Here is an 18,379-nt window from a genome sequence, read left to right on the forward strand (position 1 = left end):
AACAAAAGCCTGATCTTTCGTCCTCAGGAGCAGTTTCAGTTTGGAAACCATCTCCAGTCTGGAATAAATCCAAGCCTGCTAGAAAGGCAAAGCCTGCTTCTAAGTTCACATGAAGGTACGGCCCTCATTCCAGTCCAGCTGGTAGGGGGCAGGTTACGTTTTTTCAAAGAAATTTGGATCAATTCTGTTCACAATCTTTGGATTCAGAGCATTGTTTCAGAAGGGTACAGAATTGGTTTCAAGATGAGACCTCCTGCAAAGAGATTTTTTTCTTTCCCGTGTCCCAGTAAATCCAGTGAAAGCTCAAGCATTTCTGAATTGTGTTTCAGATCTAGAGTTGGCTGGAGTAATTATGCCAGTTCCAGTTCCGGAACAGGGGATGGGGTTTTATTCAAATCTCTTCATTGTACCAAAGAAGGAGAATTCCTTCAGACCAGTTCTGGATCTAAAATTATTGAATCGTTATGTAAGGATACCAACGTTCAAGATGGTAACTGTAAGGACTATATTGCCTTTTGTTCAGCAAGGGAATTATATGTCCACAATAGATTTACAGGATGCATATCTGCATATTCCGATTCATCCAGATCATTTTCAGTTCCTGAGATTCTCTTTTCTAGACAAGCATTACCAATTTGTGGCTCTACCGTTTGGCCTTGCTACAGCTCCAAGAATTTTCACAAAGATTCTCGGTGCCCTTCTGTCTGTAATCAGAGAACAGGGTATTGTGGTATTTCCTTATTTGGACGATATCTTGGTACTTGCTCAGTCTTTACATTTAGTAGAGTCTCATACGAATCGACTTGTGTTGTTTCTTCAAGATCATGGTTGGAGGATCAATTTACCAAAAAGTTCTTTGATTCCTCAAACAAGGGTAACCTTTCTGGGTTTCCAGATAGATTCAGTGTCCATGACTCTGTCTTTAACAGACAAGAGACGTCTAAAATTGATTACAGCTTGTCGAAACCTTCAGTCACAATCATTCCCTTCGGTAGCCTTATGCATGGAAATTCTAGGTCTTATGACTGCTGCATCGGACGCGATCCCCTTTGCTCGTTTTCACATGCGACCTCTTCAGCTCTGTATGCTGAACCAATGGTGCAGGGATTACACGAAGATATCTCAATTAATATCTTTAAAACCGATTGTTCGACACTCTCTAACGTGGTGGACAGATCACCATCGTTTAATTCAGGGGGCTTCTTTTGTTCTTCCGACCTGGACTGTAATTTCAACAGATGCAAGTCTCACAGGTTGGGGAGCTGTGTGGGGATCTCTGACGGCACAGGGAGTTTGGGAATCTCAGGAGGTGAGATTACCGATCAATATTTTGGAACTCCGTGCAATTTTCAGAGCTCTTCAGTTTTGGCCTCTTCTGAAGAGAGAATCGTTCATTTGTTTTCAGACAGACAATGTCACAACTGTGGCATACATCAATCATCAAGGAGGGACTCACAGTCCTCTGGCTATGAAAGAAGTATCTCGAATTTTGGTTTGGGCGGAATCCAGCTCCTGTCTAATCTCTGCGGTTCATATCCCAGGTGTAGACAATTGGGAAGCGGATTATCTCAGTCGCCAAACGTTGCATCCGGGCGAATGGTCTCTTCACCCAGAGGTATTTCTTCAGATTGTTCAAATGTGGGGGCTTCCAGAGATAGATCTGATGGCCTCTCATCTAAACAAGAAACTTCCCAGGTATCTGTCCAGATCCCGGGATCCTCAGGCGGAGGCAGTGGATGCATTATCACTTCCTTGGAAATATCATCCTGCCTATATCTTTCCGCCTCTAGTTCTTCTTCCAAGAGTAATCTCCAAGATTCTGAGGGAATGCTCGTTTGTTCTGCTAATAGCTCCGGCATGGCCTCACAGGTTTTGGTATGCGGATCTTGTCCGGATGGCATCTTGCCAACCATGGACTCTTCCGTTAAGACCAGACCTTCTGTCGCAAGGTCCTTTTTTCCATCCGGATCTGAAATCCTTAAACTTAAAGGTATGGAGATTGAACGCTTGATTCTTAGTCAGAGGTTTCTCTGACTCTGTGATTGATACTATGTTACAGGCTCGTAAATCTGTATCTAGAGAGATATATTATAGAGTCTGGAAGACTTATATTTCTTGGTGTCTTACTCATCATTTTTCTTGGTATTCTTTTAGAATTCCGAGAATATTACAATTTCTTCAGGATGGTTTAGATAAGGGTTTGTCCGCGAGTTCCTTGAAAGGACAAATCTCTGCTCTTTCTGTTCTTTTTCACAGAAAGATTGCTATTCTTCCTGATATTCATTGTTTTGTACAAGCTTTGGTTCGTATAAAACCTGTCATTAAGTCAATTTCTCCTCCATGGAGTTTGAATTTGGTTCTGGGAGCTCTTCAAGCTCCTCCGTTTGAACCTATGCATTCATTGGACATTAAATTGCTTTCTTGGAAAGTTTTGTTCCTTTTGGCCATCTCTTCTGCCAGAAGAGTTTCTGAATTATCTGCTCTTTCTTGTGAGTCTCCTTTTCTGATTTTTCATCAGGATAAGGCGGTGTTGCGAACTTCTTTTGAATTTTTACCTAAGGTTGTGAATTCCAACAACATTAGTAGAGAAATCGTGGTTCCTTCATTATGTCCTAATCCTAAGAATTCTAAGGAGAAATCGTTACATTCTTTGGATGTTGTTAGAGCTTTGAAATATTATGTTGAAGCTACTAAATCTTTCCGAAAGACTTCTAGTCTATTTGTCATCTTTTCTGGTTCTAGAAAAGGCCAGAAAGCTTCTGCCATTTCTTTGGCATCCTGGTTGAAATCTTTAATTCATCTTGCCTATGTTAATTCGGGTAAGACTCCGCCTCAGAGGATTACAGCTCATTCTACTAGGTCAGTTTCTACTTCCTGGGCGTTTAGGAATGAAGCTTCAGTTGATCAGATTTGCAAAGCAGCGACTTGGTCCTCTTTGCATACTTTTACTAAATTCTACCATTTTGATGTATTCTCTTCTTCTGAAGCAGTTTTTGGTAGAAAGGTACTTCAGGCAGTGGTTTCGGTTTGAATCTTCTGCTTATGTTTTTCATTAAACTTTATTTTGGGTGTGGATTATTTTCAGCAGGAATTGGCTGTCTTTATTTTATCCCTCCCTCTCTAGTGACTCTTGTGTGGAAAGATCCACATCTTGGGTATTCATTATCCCATACGTCACTAGCTCATGGACTCTTGTTAATTACATGAAAGAAAACATAATTTATGTAAGAACTTACCTGATAAATTCATTTCTTTCATATTAACAAGAGTCCATGAGGCCCACCCTTTTTTGTGGTGGTTATGATTTTTTGTATAAAGCACAATTATTCCAATTCCTTATTTTATATGCTTCGCACTTTTTTCTTATCACCCCACTTCTTGGCTATTCGTTAAACTGATTTGTGGGTGTGGTGAGGGGTGTATTTATAGGCATTTTAAGGTTTGGGAAACTTTGCCCCTCCTGGTAGGAATGTATATCCCATACGTCACTAGCTCATGGACTCTTGTTAATATGAAAGAAATGAATTTATCAGGTAAGTTCTTACATAAATTATGTTTTTGCCTCAGGACAAAAAATCTAAAGGTAAATATAGGGCTGCTAATCGTTTTAGTTCCTTTCGTCAAAATAAGGAACAAAAGCCTGACCCTTCCGCTAAAGGAACAGTTTCCGTTTGGAAACCTCCAGTCTGGAATAAATCCAAGCCTTTTAGAAAGTCAAAGCCAGCTCCCAAATCCGCATGATGGTGCAGCCCTCATTCCAGCACAGCTGGTAAGGGGGCAGGTTACGATTTTTCAAAGATGTTTGGATCAATTTGATTCAGAGTCTTTGGATTCAGAACATTGTTTCACAAGGGTACAGAATAGGTTTCAAGGTAAGACTGCCTGTGAGAAGATTTTTTTCTCTTACGCATTCCAGTAAACCCAGTAAAGGCTCAGGCGTTTCTGAAATGTTTCAGTCCTAGAGTCAGCTGGGGTAATTGTGCCAGTTCCAGTTCTGGAACAGGGTCTGGGGTTTTACTCAAATCTGTTCATTGTACCAAAGAAGGAGAATTCCTTCAGACCAGTTCTGGATCTAAAAATATTGAATCGTTTTGTAAGGATACCAACATTCAAAATGGTGACTATAAGGACTTTTCTGCCTTTTGTTCAGCAAGGGCATTATATGTCTACAATAGACTTACAGGATGCATATTTTCATATTCCAATCCATCCAGATCACTATCAGTTTCTGAGATTCTCTTTTCTAGACAAGCATTACCAGTTTGTTGCTCTTCCATTTGGCCTAGCAACAGCTCCAAGGATCTTTTCAAAGGTTCTCGGTGCCCTTCCCTCTGTAATCAGAGAACAGGGTATTGCAGTATTTCCTTATTTGGACGATATCTTGGTACTTGCTCAGTCTTTACATTCTGCAGAATCTCATACGAATCAACTTGTGTTGTTTCTTCAAAGACATGGTTGGAGGATCAATTTACCAAAGAGTTCCTTGATTCCTCAGACAAGGGTAACCTTTTTGGGTTTCCAATTAGATTCAGTGTCCATGACTTTGTCTCTAACAGAAAAGAGACGTCTGAAATTGGTTTCAGCTTGTCGAAACCTTCAGTCTCAATCATTCCCTTCAGTAGCTTTGTGCATGGAAATTCTAGGTCTCATGACTGCTGCATCGCAGTCCCTTTTGCTCGTTTTCACATGAGACCTCTCCAGCTTTGTATGCTGAACCAATGGTGCAGGGATTATACAAAGATATCACAATTAATATCCTTAAATCCCAATGTTCAATCTTCTCTGACTTGGTGGTTGGATCACCATCGTTTAGTTCAAGGGGCCTCTTTTGTTGGTCCAACCTGGACTGTGATCTCAACAGATGCGTGTCTTTCAGGTTGGGGAGCTGTATGGGGATCTCTGACAGCGCAGGGGGTTTGGGAATCTCAGGAGGCGAGATTACCAATCAACATTTTGGAACTCCGTGCGATTTTCAGAGCTCTTCAGTTCTGGCCTCTTCTGAAGAGAGAATCGTTTATTTGTTTTCAGACAGAAAATGTCACAACCGTGGCATATGTCAATCATCAAGGTGGGACTCACAGTCCTCAGGCTATGAAAGAAGTATCTTGGATACTTGTATGGGCGAATGGTCTCTTCACCCAGAGGTATTTCTTCAGATTGTTCAAATCTGGGGACTTCCAGAAATAGATCTGATGGCCTCTCATCTAAACAAAAAAACTTCCCAGGTATCTGTCCAGATCCAGGGATCCTTGGACACTTCCGTTAACGCCAGACCTTCTATCTCAAGGCCCATTTTTCCATCAGGATCTCAAATCATTAAATTTGAAGGTATGGAGATTGAACGCTTAATACTTAGTCATAGAGGCTTCTCTGACTCAGTGATTAATACTATGTTACAGGCTCGTAAATCTGTGTCTTGAAAGATTTATTACCGAGTTTGGAAGACTTAAATTTCTTTGTGTTCTCATAAATTCTCTTGGCATTCTTTTAGAATTCCTAGAATTTTACAGTTTCTTCAGGATGGTTTGGGTAAGGGTTTGTCTGCAAGTTCCTTGAAAGGACAAATCTCTGCTCTTTCTGTTCTTTTTCACAGAAAAATTGCTAATCATCCTGATATTCATTGTTTTGTACAGGCTTTGGTTCAAGCCTGTCATTAAATCAATCTCTCCTCCTTGGAGTCTTAATTTGGTTCTGAGGGCTTTACAGGCTCCTCCGTTTGAACCTATGCATTCTCTGGATATTAAATTACTTTCCTGGAAAGTTTTGTTCCTTTTGGCCATCTCTTCTGCTAGAAGAGTTTGAGTTATCTGCTCTTTCTAGTGAATCTCCTTTTCTGATTTTTCATCAGGATAAGGCGGTGTTGCAGACTTTATTTATTTTTTTACCTAAAGTTGTGAATTCCAACAACATTAGTAGAGAAATTGTTGTCCCTTCATTGTGTCCTAATCCTAAGAATTCTCTGGAGAGATCTTTACATTCTTTGGATGTAGTAAGAGCTTTGAAATATTATGTTGAAGCTACTAAAGATTTCAGAAAGACTTCTAGTCTATTTGTTATCTTTTCTGGTTCTAGGAAAGGTCAGAAGGCTTCTACCATTTCTTTGGCGTCTTGGTTAAAGTCTTTGATTCATCATGCTTATGTGGAGTCGGGTAAATCCCCGCCTCAGAGGATTACGGCTCATTCTACTAGGTCAGTTTCTACTTCCTGGGCTTTTAGGAATGAAGCTTCTGTTGATCAGATTTGCAAAGCAGAAACTTGGTCTTCTTTGCATACTTTTACTAAATTCTACCATTTTGATGTTTTCTTCTGAAGCAGATTTTGGTAGAAAAGTACTTCAGGGAGCTGTTTCAGTTTGATTCTTCTGCTTAAAATTTCAGTTTTTTTTCATTATAAGATTAAAACTTTTTGATTTGGGTTGTGGATTATTTATTCAGCACAATTGGCTGTCTTTATTTTATCCCTCCCTCTCTAGTGACTCTTGCGTGGAAGTTCCACATCTTGGGTATCTGCTATCCCATATGTCACTAGCTCATGGACTCTTGCCAATTACATGAAAGAAAACATAATTTATGTAAGAATTTACCTGATAAATTCATTTCTTTCATATTGGCAAGAGTCCATGAGGCCCACCCTTTTTGTGGTGGTTATGATTTTTTTGTATAAAGCACAATTATTCCAATTCCTTATTTTTGATGCTTTCGCTCCTTTCTTATCACCCCACTTCTTGGCTATTCGTTAAACTGAATTGTGGGTGTGGTGAGGGGTGTATTTATAGGCATTTTGAGGTTTGGGAAACTTTGCCCCTCCTGGTAGGAATGTATATCCCATACGTCACTAGCTCATGGACTCTTGCCAATATGAAAGAAATAAATTTATCAGGTAAGTTCTTACATAAATTGTTTTCCATAGATGTGGACCTGCTCCCACCACCCCATAAAGAGGTTGGTGTAAGAGGGGGCAAACTTTGCCCCCATAGCAGTACCATAAATCTGGAGATAGAAGACCCCTTTGAACTCAAAATAATTGTGTTGCAGAAGAAAATGGGTAACGCTCAAAACAAAATTGCATAACTCTTTGTTATCACCATGGTATTTCTCCATATAGAAGGCTATTGCCAACAGGCCCTTTTAATGGGGGGATTGAGGAGTAAAGTGCCCTAACATTCACTGTTAGCCACTTATACTCTTTATCCCATACAATTTGTGAAACCAGGCTGAGAACATGGGTAGAGCCCTTCACATGACTTCCCAAATCGCCCACCATAGGTTGTAATATCAGGTCTAACCACTCTACTAGGGACCCTATGCCACTTACTATGGATCTTCCGACCACATTCTCCAAAGACTTATGGACTTTTGAGAGATGGTTGAAAATTGGTATGACAGTATTTGCGACCAGAAGATATTTTCTGGTTTCCCTGTCAATGAGGCCCTTATGCACTCCATCCACCAGGTCCCTAAGTTTGGTTTTGAACAACCTAGTAGGATCATTATTGAGGATTCTGTAATTATGTGGATTCGTGAGTTGTCTGAGGGCCTCACTGACAAATGATATCCTGTCCATAACCACCACTGAACCTCCTTTATCGGCAGCTCTTATGACCAAATCTGAGTTGGAGTTTAAACTGTCCAATGCTTCCCTTTCTGTTTTTGTGAGGTTAAAATTTAATTTCCCCACTTGATAGAACAAATTAGTCAAATCCATTTCCAATTTTTCTATTATCGGACCCCTACTGTGAATGGGATAGAAAGTGGATGAACATTTAAGTTTGGGAATAGGGTAAGAGCCAAAGTTATCATCATTACAGGAGGCACTATCCAGTGACTCCAATACTGATAATCCACATAAATCCTGAAAGTCCAGGTTCTCTGTCAGGAGAATTTTGCTTCCCCGGTGGAAGCAAATTTCCCACAAAATCTGTTTCCGTGTTATCAAGATTACTGTGGAAATACTTTTTGAGGGTTATTTTTCTAATAAATCTGTTCATATCTAATAGTGTATTGAATAGATTAAAATAATAAGTTGGTAAAAACCCTAAACCCAAACTCAGAACCTTGGTTTATAAATCACTTAATGTATGAGAGGAGAGGTTGATTACACTGTTCACTGGTACCTCGCTTGTCTCTGACTGGTTCTCAGTGTGTACCCCCCTTTGTGAACACCTCTTGTGCCTTGCCCCCCCCCCCCGTCTGGTTTCGGGGGAGTCATGGAAAAAACCTGATTCAATTCCAGTTGCACCGATGTACTAGGAGTGTCTACTGTATGTGGGGCAGTTTCTTGGGCGGTGTATCTAGAGATATAGAAGGGTTGTTTGAGCATAGAGACAGGGACTACAGATGCTTCCGTAGGTCTTACTACTGATTGTTTCTGTTACAAATGTGGTACACTATGAGCTACTGGGGGCATAGTATTAAAGGGTGTATTTGGTGACTCTTCCTCACCAGAACTCTCACCTAGTGAGTCAGTCTCACTATCAGTAAAGTGTATTCTCCTGTTATGTCTTCCTCTCCCCCTGCTCCTACGTCTCCCCCTATTTCCTCTGCGTCTACCTTCTGTAAAATTTTGATAACATTCTTTTCTTTTTTTTTTTTTTGAAACCTCTCCTTTCTATTCCATATATACACTGTTATTTGTATAATCCAACTGGTCACGTATATACTTGTTGTGTTTATGTTCTAAAAGAAAGGATTTAGCCTCTAAAACAGCATCTCTAAGTAAGTATCAAATTTAGAATAGTCAGTGTTGTCACATCTCTTATTCAGTTCTTCTTGTGCTAAAACTATTTTAGCAGATATATCCTTTATCACATTCGTTTTGTAATCAATGAGCAAGTTCATTAGTTTATATGAGCAATCGGAGAGTATTGTTCCATAAGTTTATAAAGACTTTATCCTCAATAATAAATGTGGGATATTTATCCAGCCTTAAACCCCTTTGGATTAATTGAAGTTTTAAATAACTCTCTAATGTCCAAACATCACATTTGAATTTATTTTCTTTCAATATCAGGTATTCCATTTTGTCAAATAAAGCTGATAGCGAATATTTAGAACGGTCCAATGTGAAAACAGAGTTAGCATCCTGGTTAGAAATGTCCCTTTCATATGCATTCCTTAGTGAGAAAAAGGGTTGTGTGGGTTTAGATACTGGAATAGCCTGTGCATCCATATCCCCCCCCCCACCAGTCCACTCTCTTGAGACTTAAATAAGATATATATATAGATACCTCCACAACTAAAACTTTCGAGGAGATGAGGCGCAACCTAACGCCTTAATTGACAGTACAGCACAACAAAAAATTATCTCCCCACTAGTATAATGCGTCTATTATCTATTTTGTTATATAAGCGTCTGGCGGATATGCTAGATGTTCAATCTTTTTGTCAGGCCCTGGTTAGGATAAGGCCTGTGTTTAAGTCTGTTGCTCCTCCTTGGAGCCTTAACTTTGTTCTTAAAGTTTTGCAGCAGGCTCTGTTTGAGCCTTTGCATTCCATAGATTTTAAATTATTATCTTGGAAGGTTTTTTTTTCTTTTTGCTATCTCTTCTGCTCGGAGAGTTTTGGAACTCTCGACTTAGCAGTGTAATTCGTCTTATCTTATCTTCCATGCTGATAAGGTGGTTCTTCGTACAAAGTTGTTTTCTTCCCAAAATAGTTTTTGATAGAAATATTAATCAGGAAATTGTTGTTGTTTCTCTATACCTTAATCCTTCTTCTTATATGGAACATTTTGTTGCACAACTTGGACGTTGTGCATGCTCTGAAATTTTACCTACAGGCGACTAAGGATTTTTACCAGTCCTCTGCCCTGTTAGTTTGCTTCTCTGGAAAGCGTAAAGGTCAGAAAGCGACTGCTACTTCTCTTTCTTTCTGGTTGAGAAGTATTAGTTTTGCTTATGAGACTGCTCATTCCACTAGGGCCATTTCCTCTTCTTGGGCTTTCAAAAATGACACTTCTGTGGAAAAGATTTGCAAGGCGGCAACTTGGTCCCCTCTGCATACTTTTGCCTCAGCTGAGGCTTCTTTTGCGAGAAAGGTTCTTCAGTCGGTGGTTCCTTCTGTTTAGGTCTGCCTGTCTTGTTTTCCCTCGCTAGTCATCTGTGTCCTCTAGCTTGGGTATTGGTTCCCACTAGTAATTGATGACGTTGTGGACTAATCATATCTTAAGAAAGAAAAGAAAATGTATGCTTACCTGATAAATTTTATTTATTTCCGGATATGGTGAGTCCTCAACCCCGAGTTGTTTTTTTATTAAACCTCAGGCACCTCTACACCTTTGTGTTGTTCCTTTTTCCATTTCCTTTCAGTCGAATGACTGGGAATTGTGGAAAGGGAAGTGATGCTTAACAGCTTTGCTGTGGTGCTCTTTGCCTCCTCCTGCTGGCCAGGAGTAATATTCCCACTAGTAATTGATGACGTTGTGGACTCGCCATATCCGGAAAGTAAGAAATTTATCAGGTAAGCATCATTTTTTTTTTTTTTTTTACTTTGTACTTGGTTTTGAACATCTCTGTGTATATTCTAATCCTTAATGGGATTGTCTTGAGTTCAGAATGCAAACCTATCAACTTTTCCTGGTTAGTACTTGTGAAGATTTCAAATAGAGAGCTAACTACACACCATGTAAAAATTCTGTACTAAAATGTCTGTTGGGTTACGAGATTTGCTGACTGTTCTGCTCCTTCTCTGATTTGCCATTGATGTGTTTGATTAACCAATCTGTGGCATTCTATAAGTTGCATGTCTTTCCTTATTTACACTAGGGCCTGGGTTTACATGTTTCAGGGCTGATAATAGGATGAAACTTTTTATAATCTATAAGTAATAGATAAAGTGTGAGACTGAATTCTGTTCTATATGATGTGCTTCCAAGTTTGTTTAAATTCAGTTTGTTGCTGTAATCCAAGTTAGTGACATGTTTGTTGGTTCTCATTCTCTTTAGAAAGCAATGATCAGTCACTAATTTCTGTCTATTTAGAAGTCATGATTTCTTTCTATTATCTCTGGTGGGATTTTAAGAGTTATTTGATTTGAGAAGAAATTGATTTAGTGTTTTAATTTCTTTCTTACCAAGTTTCGGGATTCTAATAATAAGGCGAAACTTTCAGCAATAGCAACTTGCCATTACTTCCTAGATGGCCGATGCCTTTAATGAAAGGAGAAATCTTCCTGTGAAATTTCAGTAAAATCAGAAATGGCATTGTTGCACTGTTCTATGGCTTTGGTGATTTTATTTATTTTTTGTATATTTTGTGTTCAAATAAAGAAAAAAGTATATTGTTATGCTGGGGAGTTTAAAAAATATTTTATGCTATGGAGTTTAAAATTGTTCAATTGCACGTTTATTGTTTATCTTTTTATAATAAAAATAAAGTAACATAAGTGCAAAAAAAGAAAATGATCTGATGTGTTAGAACATATTATAGAACTATTGTATGCATTCATATATGTACTTAACCTCTTCGTCATTAAGTTAAACACATAGTTAAAGTCAGCTCTAGAGCGGCAGTGCACTACTGGGACCTAGCTAAGCATATCTGATGAGCCAATAAGAAGACTCATGTGTGTAGCGTCCAATCACCAGTAGCTACCAGTAGTGCATTGCTGCTCTTAAAGGGACATGAAACCCAACATTTTTCTTTCATAATTCAGATAGAGAATACAATTTCAAACAACTTTCCAATTAACTTCTATTATTTAATTTGCTTTCTTCTCTTGTTATCCTTTGTTAAGAGGTTTATCTAGGCAAGTTCAGGAGCAGCAGATAACCTAGGTTCTAGCTGTTGATTGGTGACTGCATATATATGTACCGATTGTGATTGGCTCACCCATGTGTTCAGTTCGGAACCATTAGTGCATTGCTTCTCCTTCAACAAATGATATCAAGAGAATAAAACAGATTAGATAATAGAAGTAAATTAGAAAGTTGATTAAAATTGTATTCTCTATCTGAATCATGAAAGAACATGTTTGGGTGTCATGTCCCTTTAAGCGTATGTATTTATACTTTTCAGCGAAGGATACAAGATAATTAAGTAAATTTGATAATAAAAGTAAATTGAAAAGTCTCTTAAAATTGCATGCTCTGTCTGAACCATGAATGTTTCATTTCAACTTTCAGGTCCCTTAAAAAGGATCATATCTTTATTTTTTTTTGTTTGGGCATTGACCTGTAGAATTAAATATTAAAAAGCATTTGATACTGAATGAGTTTAATTTTTTATAGTTGTACCAATGGTTTAATCGTATTTATTTTATTTAACAGATGTGGGAAGTAGCACAGACATGTTGTGTCATATGATGCCTTTTTACAGCTATGATGTCCCACATACATGTGGACCTGACCCAAAAATATGTTGTCAGTTTGATTTCAAGCGTCTTCCTGGTGGGAGAGTCAGCTGTCCTTGGAGGGTACCCCCAGAGGCTATTCACGATGGAAATATTCAACACAGGTAAAACCTCTACTACTGTATTGTGTTTGTTGTGACTTTGTTTAAGAGATTTATTTAGACTGGAGAGATAAAAAAATAGATATTTTCATTAGGTGCCCCCTCTTTACTTTTTTTTTTTTTTTCTTTCTTTGCTTGTGACTGTTGCTTAGACCAGAATGTTGCTTACTCACCTGAATTTAACAAGAATAGTTAAAGGGACACACAAGTGCAAAAAGAAAATACTCTAATATGTTACCTAGCATCTGGTCAGCTAATGACAAGACTCATATGTGTGTAGCCACCAATGACCAGCTAGCTCGCAGCAGTGTGCTCCTGAGCCTGCCTAAGCATGATTTTGAACAATGGATACACAGAAAGCAAAGGTGAATTTGATTATAGATTTTTTTTTAAATGTTTCCTAAAATTGTATGCTCTTTCGGAAACATTTCATGTCCCTTTAATTAAACTGTGAGTCTGAGATGTCAACAGAGAATTTAAAATTCACTTATAATTAGAGCTGCAACAACTAATCGTCATAATCGATAATAATCCATTATGAAAATAGTTGTCAACGAATCTCATAATCGATTAATCGATTAGTTGGTTTTTCAACCTTTATAAGTATATATTCGTTATTTTTAGAGCGGACTAGATATTTCCCCTAACCTTATAGCTGGTTATTTACCATTGCATATAGATATTCAAGATATTTTTATGTTAGAATGAAGTCAAGGGTTACTTTGTTGAGAGGCCCCTTGCCAAGGTAGAAAACAGCATTGGTGAAGAGCTAACAAAGATAAATATCCCACTTTGGTGAAATTGGCAAAACCCTACTTATACACCTCAACAGCCTTTTCTCTGCTGCAGGAAATATAGCTGCAAACAGAGAGCCAGCCTTAGCCAGAAGCATGAGGACATGTTGAGATTTTTGCATTTCAATGCAAAGTTTCTGAAAGAGTGAATAACAGAATGTTATTAACAGTGATAGTCTAACTCTTTCTAGTTCTACCTCTTTTAAAACAGTTTGTGGTTTTGTTTTGTTTAATTATAAAACTGTGCTCTGTTGCTTAAAAATTGAAGAAAAAGTTGTGTTAATGTAAAGTTTTAGTCTGAAGTTTATATTTGTAACACTCATTATGTGGATTTTATTTAAAACATAGAAAACTATTATTGATTCTCTTTTTATCCGATTAGTCGATTAATCGAAAAAAATAATCGGCCGATTAATCGATTATGAAAACAATCGTTAGTTGCAGCCCTACTTATAATATTATAAATATATTATATGTATAATATTTTCTGCGTATTATAATATGTTTTAGAATAGTTTGTAAGTAATGATGAAATTTATTAAGCCTATAAAAATTAAATGTGGATTTTCAAAATGGGGTTCACCAATTCGCTTAATTTTTCCAAACATTTCCATGTATATACTGTAATATTCTGCAGTTGTTTTTCTTTATTTGTAATGCATTGTCCAACCTGTGGTAAAATTGTGACTTTTACAGCTTTTCACTCTGTTTTGCATTTTTTTTAAGCATTGAGTCATGACCTCTAAAATCAATTTAGTGACAGGAAATCTGTATAATATCTGTATCAATATTTCTGTAAAAGCTTTACAGTAATTTAGCATTTATGTGTTGTCTAGTTGGCTCATCGCCAAAATCAGATCATCGCTGCAATAACAATAATGCAGGCTTGGACATGTGTTCTCTGGCCAACCCCGCACCAAAATCCCATAACTCATTTCTCCAACATAGGTGTGTCCGGTCCACGGCGTCATCCTTACTTGTGGGATATTCTCCTCCCCAACAGGAAATGGCAAAGAGTCCCAGCAAAGCTGGTCACATGATCCCTCCTAGGCTCCGCCCACCCCAGTCATTCTCTTTGCCGTTGCACAGGCAACATCTCCACGGAGATGGTTAAGAGTTTTTTGGTGTTTAAATGTAGTTTTTATTCTTCAATCAAGTGTTTGTTATTTTAAAATAGTGCTGGTATGTACTATTTACTCTGAAACAGAAAAAAGATGAAGATTTCTGTTTGTAAGAGGAAGATGATTTTAGCAGAAGTTACTAAAATCGATTGCTGTTTCCACACAGGACTGTTGGGGGAAACAGTTGGCAGACTTTTCTGCTTAAGGTATGACTGGCCATATTTCTAACAAGACTATGTAATGCTGGAAGGCTGTCATTTCCCCTTATGGGGACCGGTAAGCCATTTTCTTAGTTAAATAAAAGAATAAAGGGCTTCATAAGGGCTTAAAAAACTGGTAGACATTTTTCTGGGCTAAAATGATTGCTTTTCTAGGCATATTTTGCAGATTCTAACTATTAATGGTTATTATAATCTTGGGGATTGTTTAGAAAAACAGCAGGCACTGTGTTGGACACCTTTTTCAGATGGGGGCCTTTTCTAGTTATAGACAGAGCCTCATTTTCGCGCCACTAATGCGCAGTTGTTTTTGGAGAGCAAGGCATGCAGATGCATGTGTGAGGAGCTAAGAATCACTGAAAAAGCTTATAGAAGGCATCATTTGGTATCGTATTCCCCTCTGGGCTTGGTTGGGTCTCAGCAAAGCATATAGCTGGGACTGTATAGGGGTTAAATGTAAAAACGGCTCTGGTTCCGTTAATTTAAGGGTTAAAGTTCTGAAATTTGGTGTGCAATACTTTTAATGCTTTAAGACACTGTGGTGAATTTTGAACAATTCCTTCATACTTTTTCACATATTCAGTAATAAAGTGTTTTCAGTTTGAAATTTAAAGTAACAGTAACGGTTTTATTTTAAAACTTTTTTTGTGCTTTGTTGACAAGTTTAAGCCTGTTTAACATGTCTGTACCATCAGATAAGCTATGTTCTATATGTATGAAAGCCAAGGTGTCTCCCCATTTAAATTTATGTGATAATTGTGCCATAGTGTCCAAACAAAGTAGGGACAGCAATGCCACAGATAATGATATTGCCCAAGATGATTCCTCAAATGAGGGGAGTAAACATGATACTACATCATCCCCTTCTGTGTCTACACCAGTTTTGCCCACACAAGAGGCCCCTAGTACATCTAGTGCGCCAATTTTTATTACCATGCAACAATTAACGGCTGTAATGGATAACTCTATAGCAAACATTTTATCCAAAATGCCTACTTATCAGAGAAAGCGCGATTGCTCTGTTTTAAACACTGAAGAGCAAGAGGACGCTGATGATAACTGTTCTGACATACCCTCACACCAATCTGAAGGGGCCATGAGGGAGGTTTTGTCTGAGGGAGAAATTTCAGATTCAGGAAAAATTTCTCAACAAGCTGAACCTGATGTTGTGACATTTAAATTTAAATTAGAACATCTCCGCGCACTGCTTAAGGAGGTATTATCTACTCTGGATGATTGTGACAATTTGGTCATTCCAGAGAAATTATGTAAGATGGACAAGTTCCTAGAGGTTCCGGTGCCCCCCGATGCTTTTCCTATACCCAAGCGGGTGGCGGACATAGTAAATAAGGAGTGGGAAAGTCCCGGCATACCTTTTGTTCCCCCCCCTATATTTAAGAAATTATTTCCTATAGTCGACCCCAGAAAGGACTTATGGCAGACAGTCCCCAAGGTCGAGGGGGCGGTTTCTACTCTAAATAAACGCACTACTATTCCTAACGAAGATAGTTGTGCTTTCAAAGATCCTATGGATAAAAAATTAGAAGGTTTGCTTAAAAAGATTTTTGTTCAGCAGGGTTACCTTCTACAACCAATTTCATGCATTGTTCCTGTCACTACGGCAGCGTGTTTCTGGTTCGAGGAACTAGAAAAGTCGCTCAATAAAGAATCTTCGTATGAGGAGGTTATGGACAGAGTTCAAGCACTTAAATTGGCTAACTCTTTTATTTTAGATGCCGCTTTGCAATTAGCTAGATTAGCGGCGAAAAATTCAGGGTTTGCTATCGTGGCGCGCAGAGCGCTTTGGCTAAAGTCTTGGTCAGCGGATGTGTCTTCCAAGACAAAATTGCTTAACATCCCTTTCAAGGGTAAAACATTATTTGGACCTGATTTGAAAGAGATTATTTCAGACATCACTGGGGGAAAGGGCCACGCCCTCCCACAGGATAGGTCTTTTAAGGCTAAAAATAGGCCTAATTTTCGTCCCTTTCGCAGAAACGGACCAGCCTCTAATTCTACATCCTCTAAGCAAGAGGGTAATACTTCACAACCCAAACCAACCTGGAGACCAATGCAAGGCTGGAACAAGGGTAAGCAGGCCAAGAAGCCTACCACTGCTACCAAAACAGCATGAAGGGATGGCCCCCGATCCGGGACCGGATCTGGTGGGGGGCAGACTTTCTCTCTTTGCTCAGGCTTGGGCAAGAGATGTTCAGGATCCTTGGGCGCTAGAGATAGTTTCTCAAGGTTATCTCCTGGAATTCAAGGAACTTACCCCCAAGGGGAAGGTTCCACAGGTCTCAATTATCTTCAAACCAAATAAAAAGACAGGCATTCTTACATTGTGTAGAAGACCTGTTAAAAATGGGAGTGATTCATCCAGTTCCAATAAGAGAACAAGGGATGGGTTTTTATTCCAACCTGTTCATAGTTCCCAAAAAAGAGGGAACATTCAGACCAATTTTGGATCTCAAGATCCTAAACAAATTTCTCAAGGTTCCATCGTTCAAAATGGAAACTATTCGAACGATCCTACCTACTATCCAGGAAAATCAATTTATGACTACCGTGGATTTAAAGGATGCGTACCTACATATTCCTATCCACAAGGAACATCATCAGTTCCTAAGGTTCGCTTTTCCGGACAAGCATTACCAGTTTTTGGCACTTCCATTCGGATTAGCCACTGCTCCAAGGATTTTCACTAAGGTACTAGGGTCCCTTCTAGTGGTTCTAAGACCAAGGGGCATTGCAGTAGTACCTTACTTGGACAACATCCTGATTCAAGCGTCGTCTCTGTCAAAAGCAAAGGCTCATACGGACATCGTCCTAGCCTTTCTCAGATCTCACGGATGGAAGGTGAACAAAGAAAAAAGTTCTCTGTCCCCGTCAACAAGAGTTCCCTTCTTGGGAACGATAATAGATTCTTAGAAATGAGGATTTTTCTGACAGAGGTCAGAAAATCAAAAATTCTAAGCTCTTGTCAAGTACTTCATTCTGTTCTTCGTCCTTCCATAGCGCAGTGCATGGAAGTAATAGGATTGATGGTTGCAGCAATGGACATAGTTCCTTTTGCACGAATTCATCTAAGACCATTACAACTGTGCATGCTCAGACAGTGGAATGGGGATTATACAGACTTGTCTCCGACGATTCAAGTAGATTAAAAGACCAGAGATTCACTCCGTTGGTGGCTGACCCTGGACAATCTGTCACAGGGAATGAGCTTCCGCAGACCAGAGTGGGTCATTGTCATGACCGACGCCAGCCTGGTGGGCTGGGGCGCGGTCTGGGAACCCCTGAAAGCTCAGGGTCTATGGTCTCGGGAAGAATCTCTTCTCCCGATAAACATTCTGGAACTGAGAGCGATATTCAATGCTCTCAAAGCTTGGCCTCAACTAGCAAAGGCCAAATTCATAAGGTTTCAATCAGACAACATGACGACTGTTGCATATATCAATCATCAGGGGGGAACAAGGAGTTCCCTAGCGATGGAAGAAGTGACCAAAATAATTCAATGGGCGGAGGATCACTCCTGCCACTTGTCTGCAATCCACATCCCAGGAGTGGAAAATTGGGAAGCGGATTTTCTGAGTCGTCAGACATTCCATCCGGGGGAGTGGGAACTCCATCCGGAAATCTTTGCCCAAATAATTCAATTATGGGGCATTCCAGACATGGGTCTGATGGCGTCCCGTCAGAACTTCAAGGTTCCTTGCTACGGGTCCAGATCCAGGGATCCAAGGGCGACTCTAGTAGATGCACTAGTAGCACCTTGGACCTTCAACCTAGCTTATG

General features: G+C 39.1%; 1 protein-coding gene across 1 annotated transcript in view; it reads left to right on the plus strand.

Annotated features, from left to right (window-relative positions):
- MAN2A1 (mannosidase alpha class 2A member 1) overlaps positions 1 to 18,379 on the plus strand; it is a 333,289-nt gene that overhangs the window by 217,357 nt on the left and 97,553 nt on the right. Inside the window, exon 7 of the mRNA XM_053701535.1 lies at positions 12,265 to 12,451. Coding sequence (XP_053557510.1) covers positions 12,265 to 12,451 — 187 coding nt within the window. The remainder of the gene's footprint in view (positions 1 to 12,264; positions 12,452 to 18,379) is intronic.

Source organism: Bombina bombina, chromosome 2 (genome assembly GCF_027579735.1).
Source record: "Bombina bombina isolate aBomBom1 chromosome 2, aBomBom1.pri, whole genome shotgun sequence".
NCBI lineage: Eukaryota > Metazoa > Chordata > Amphibia > Anura > Bombinatoridae > Bombina > Bombina bombina.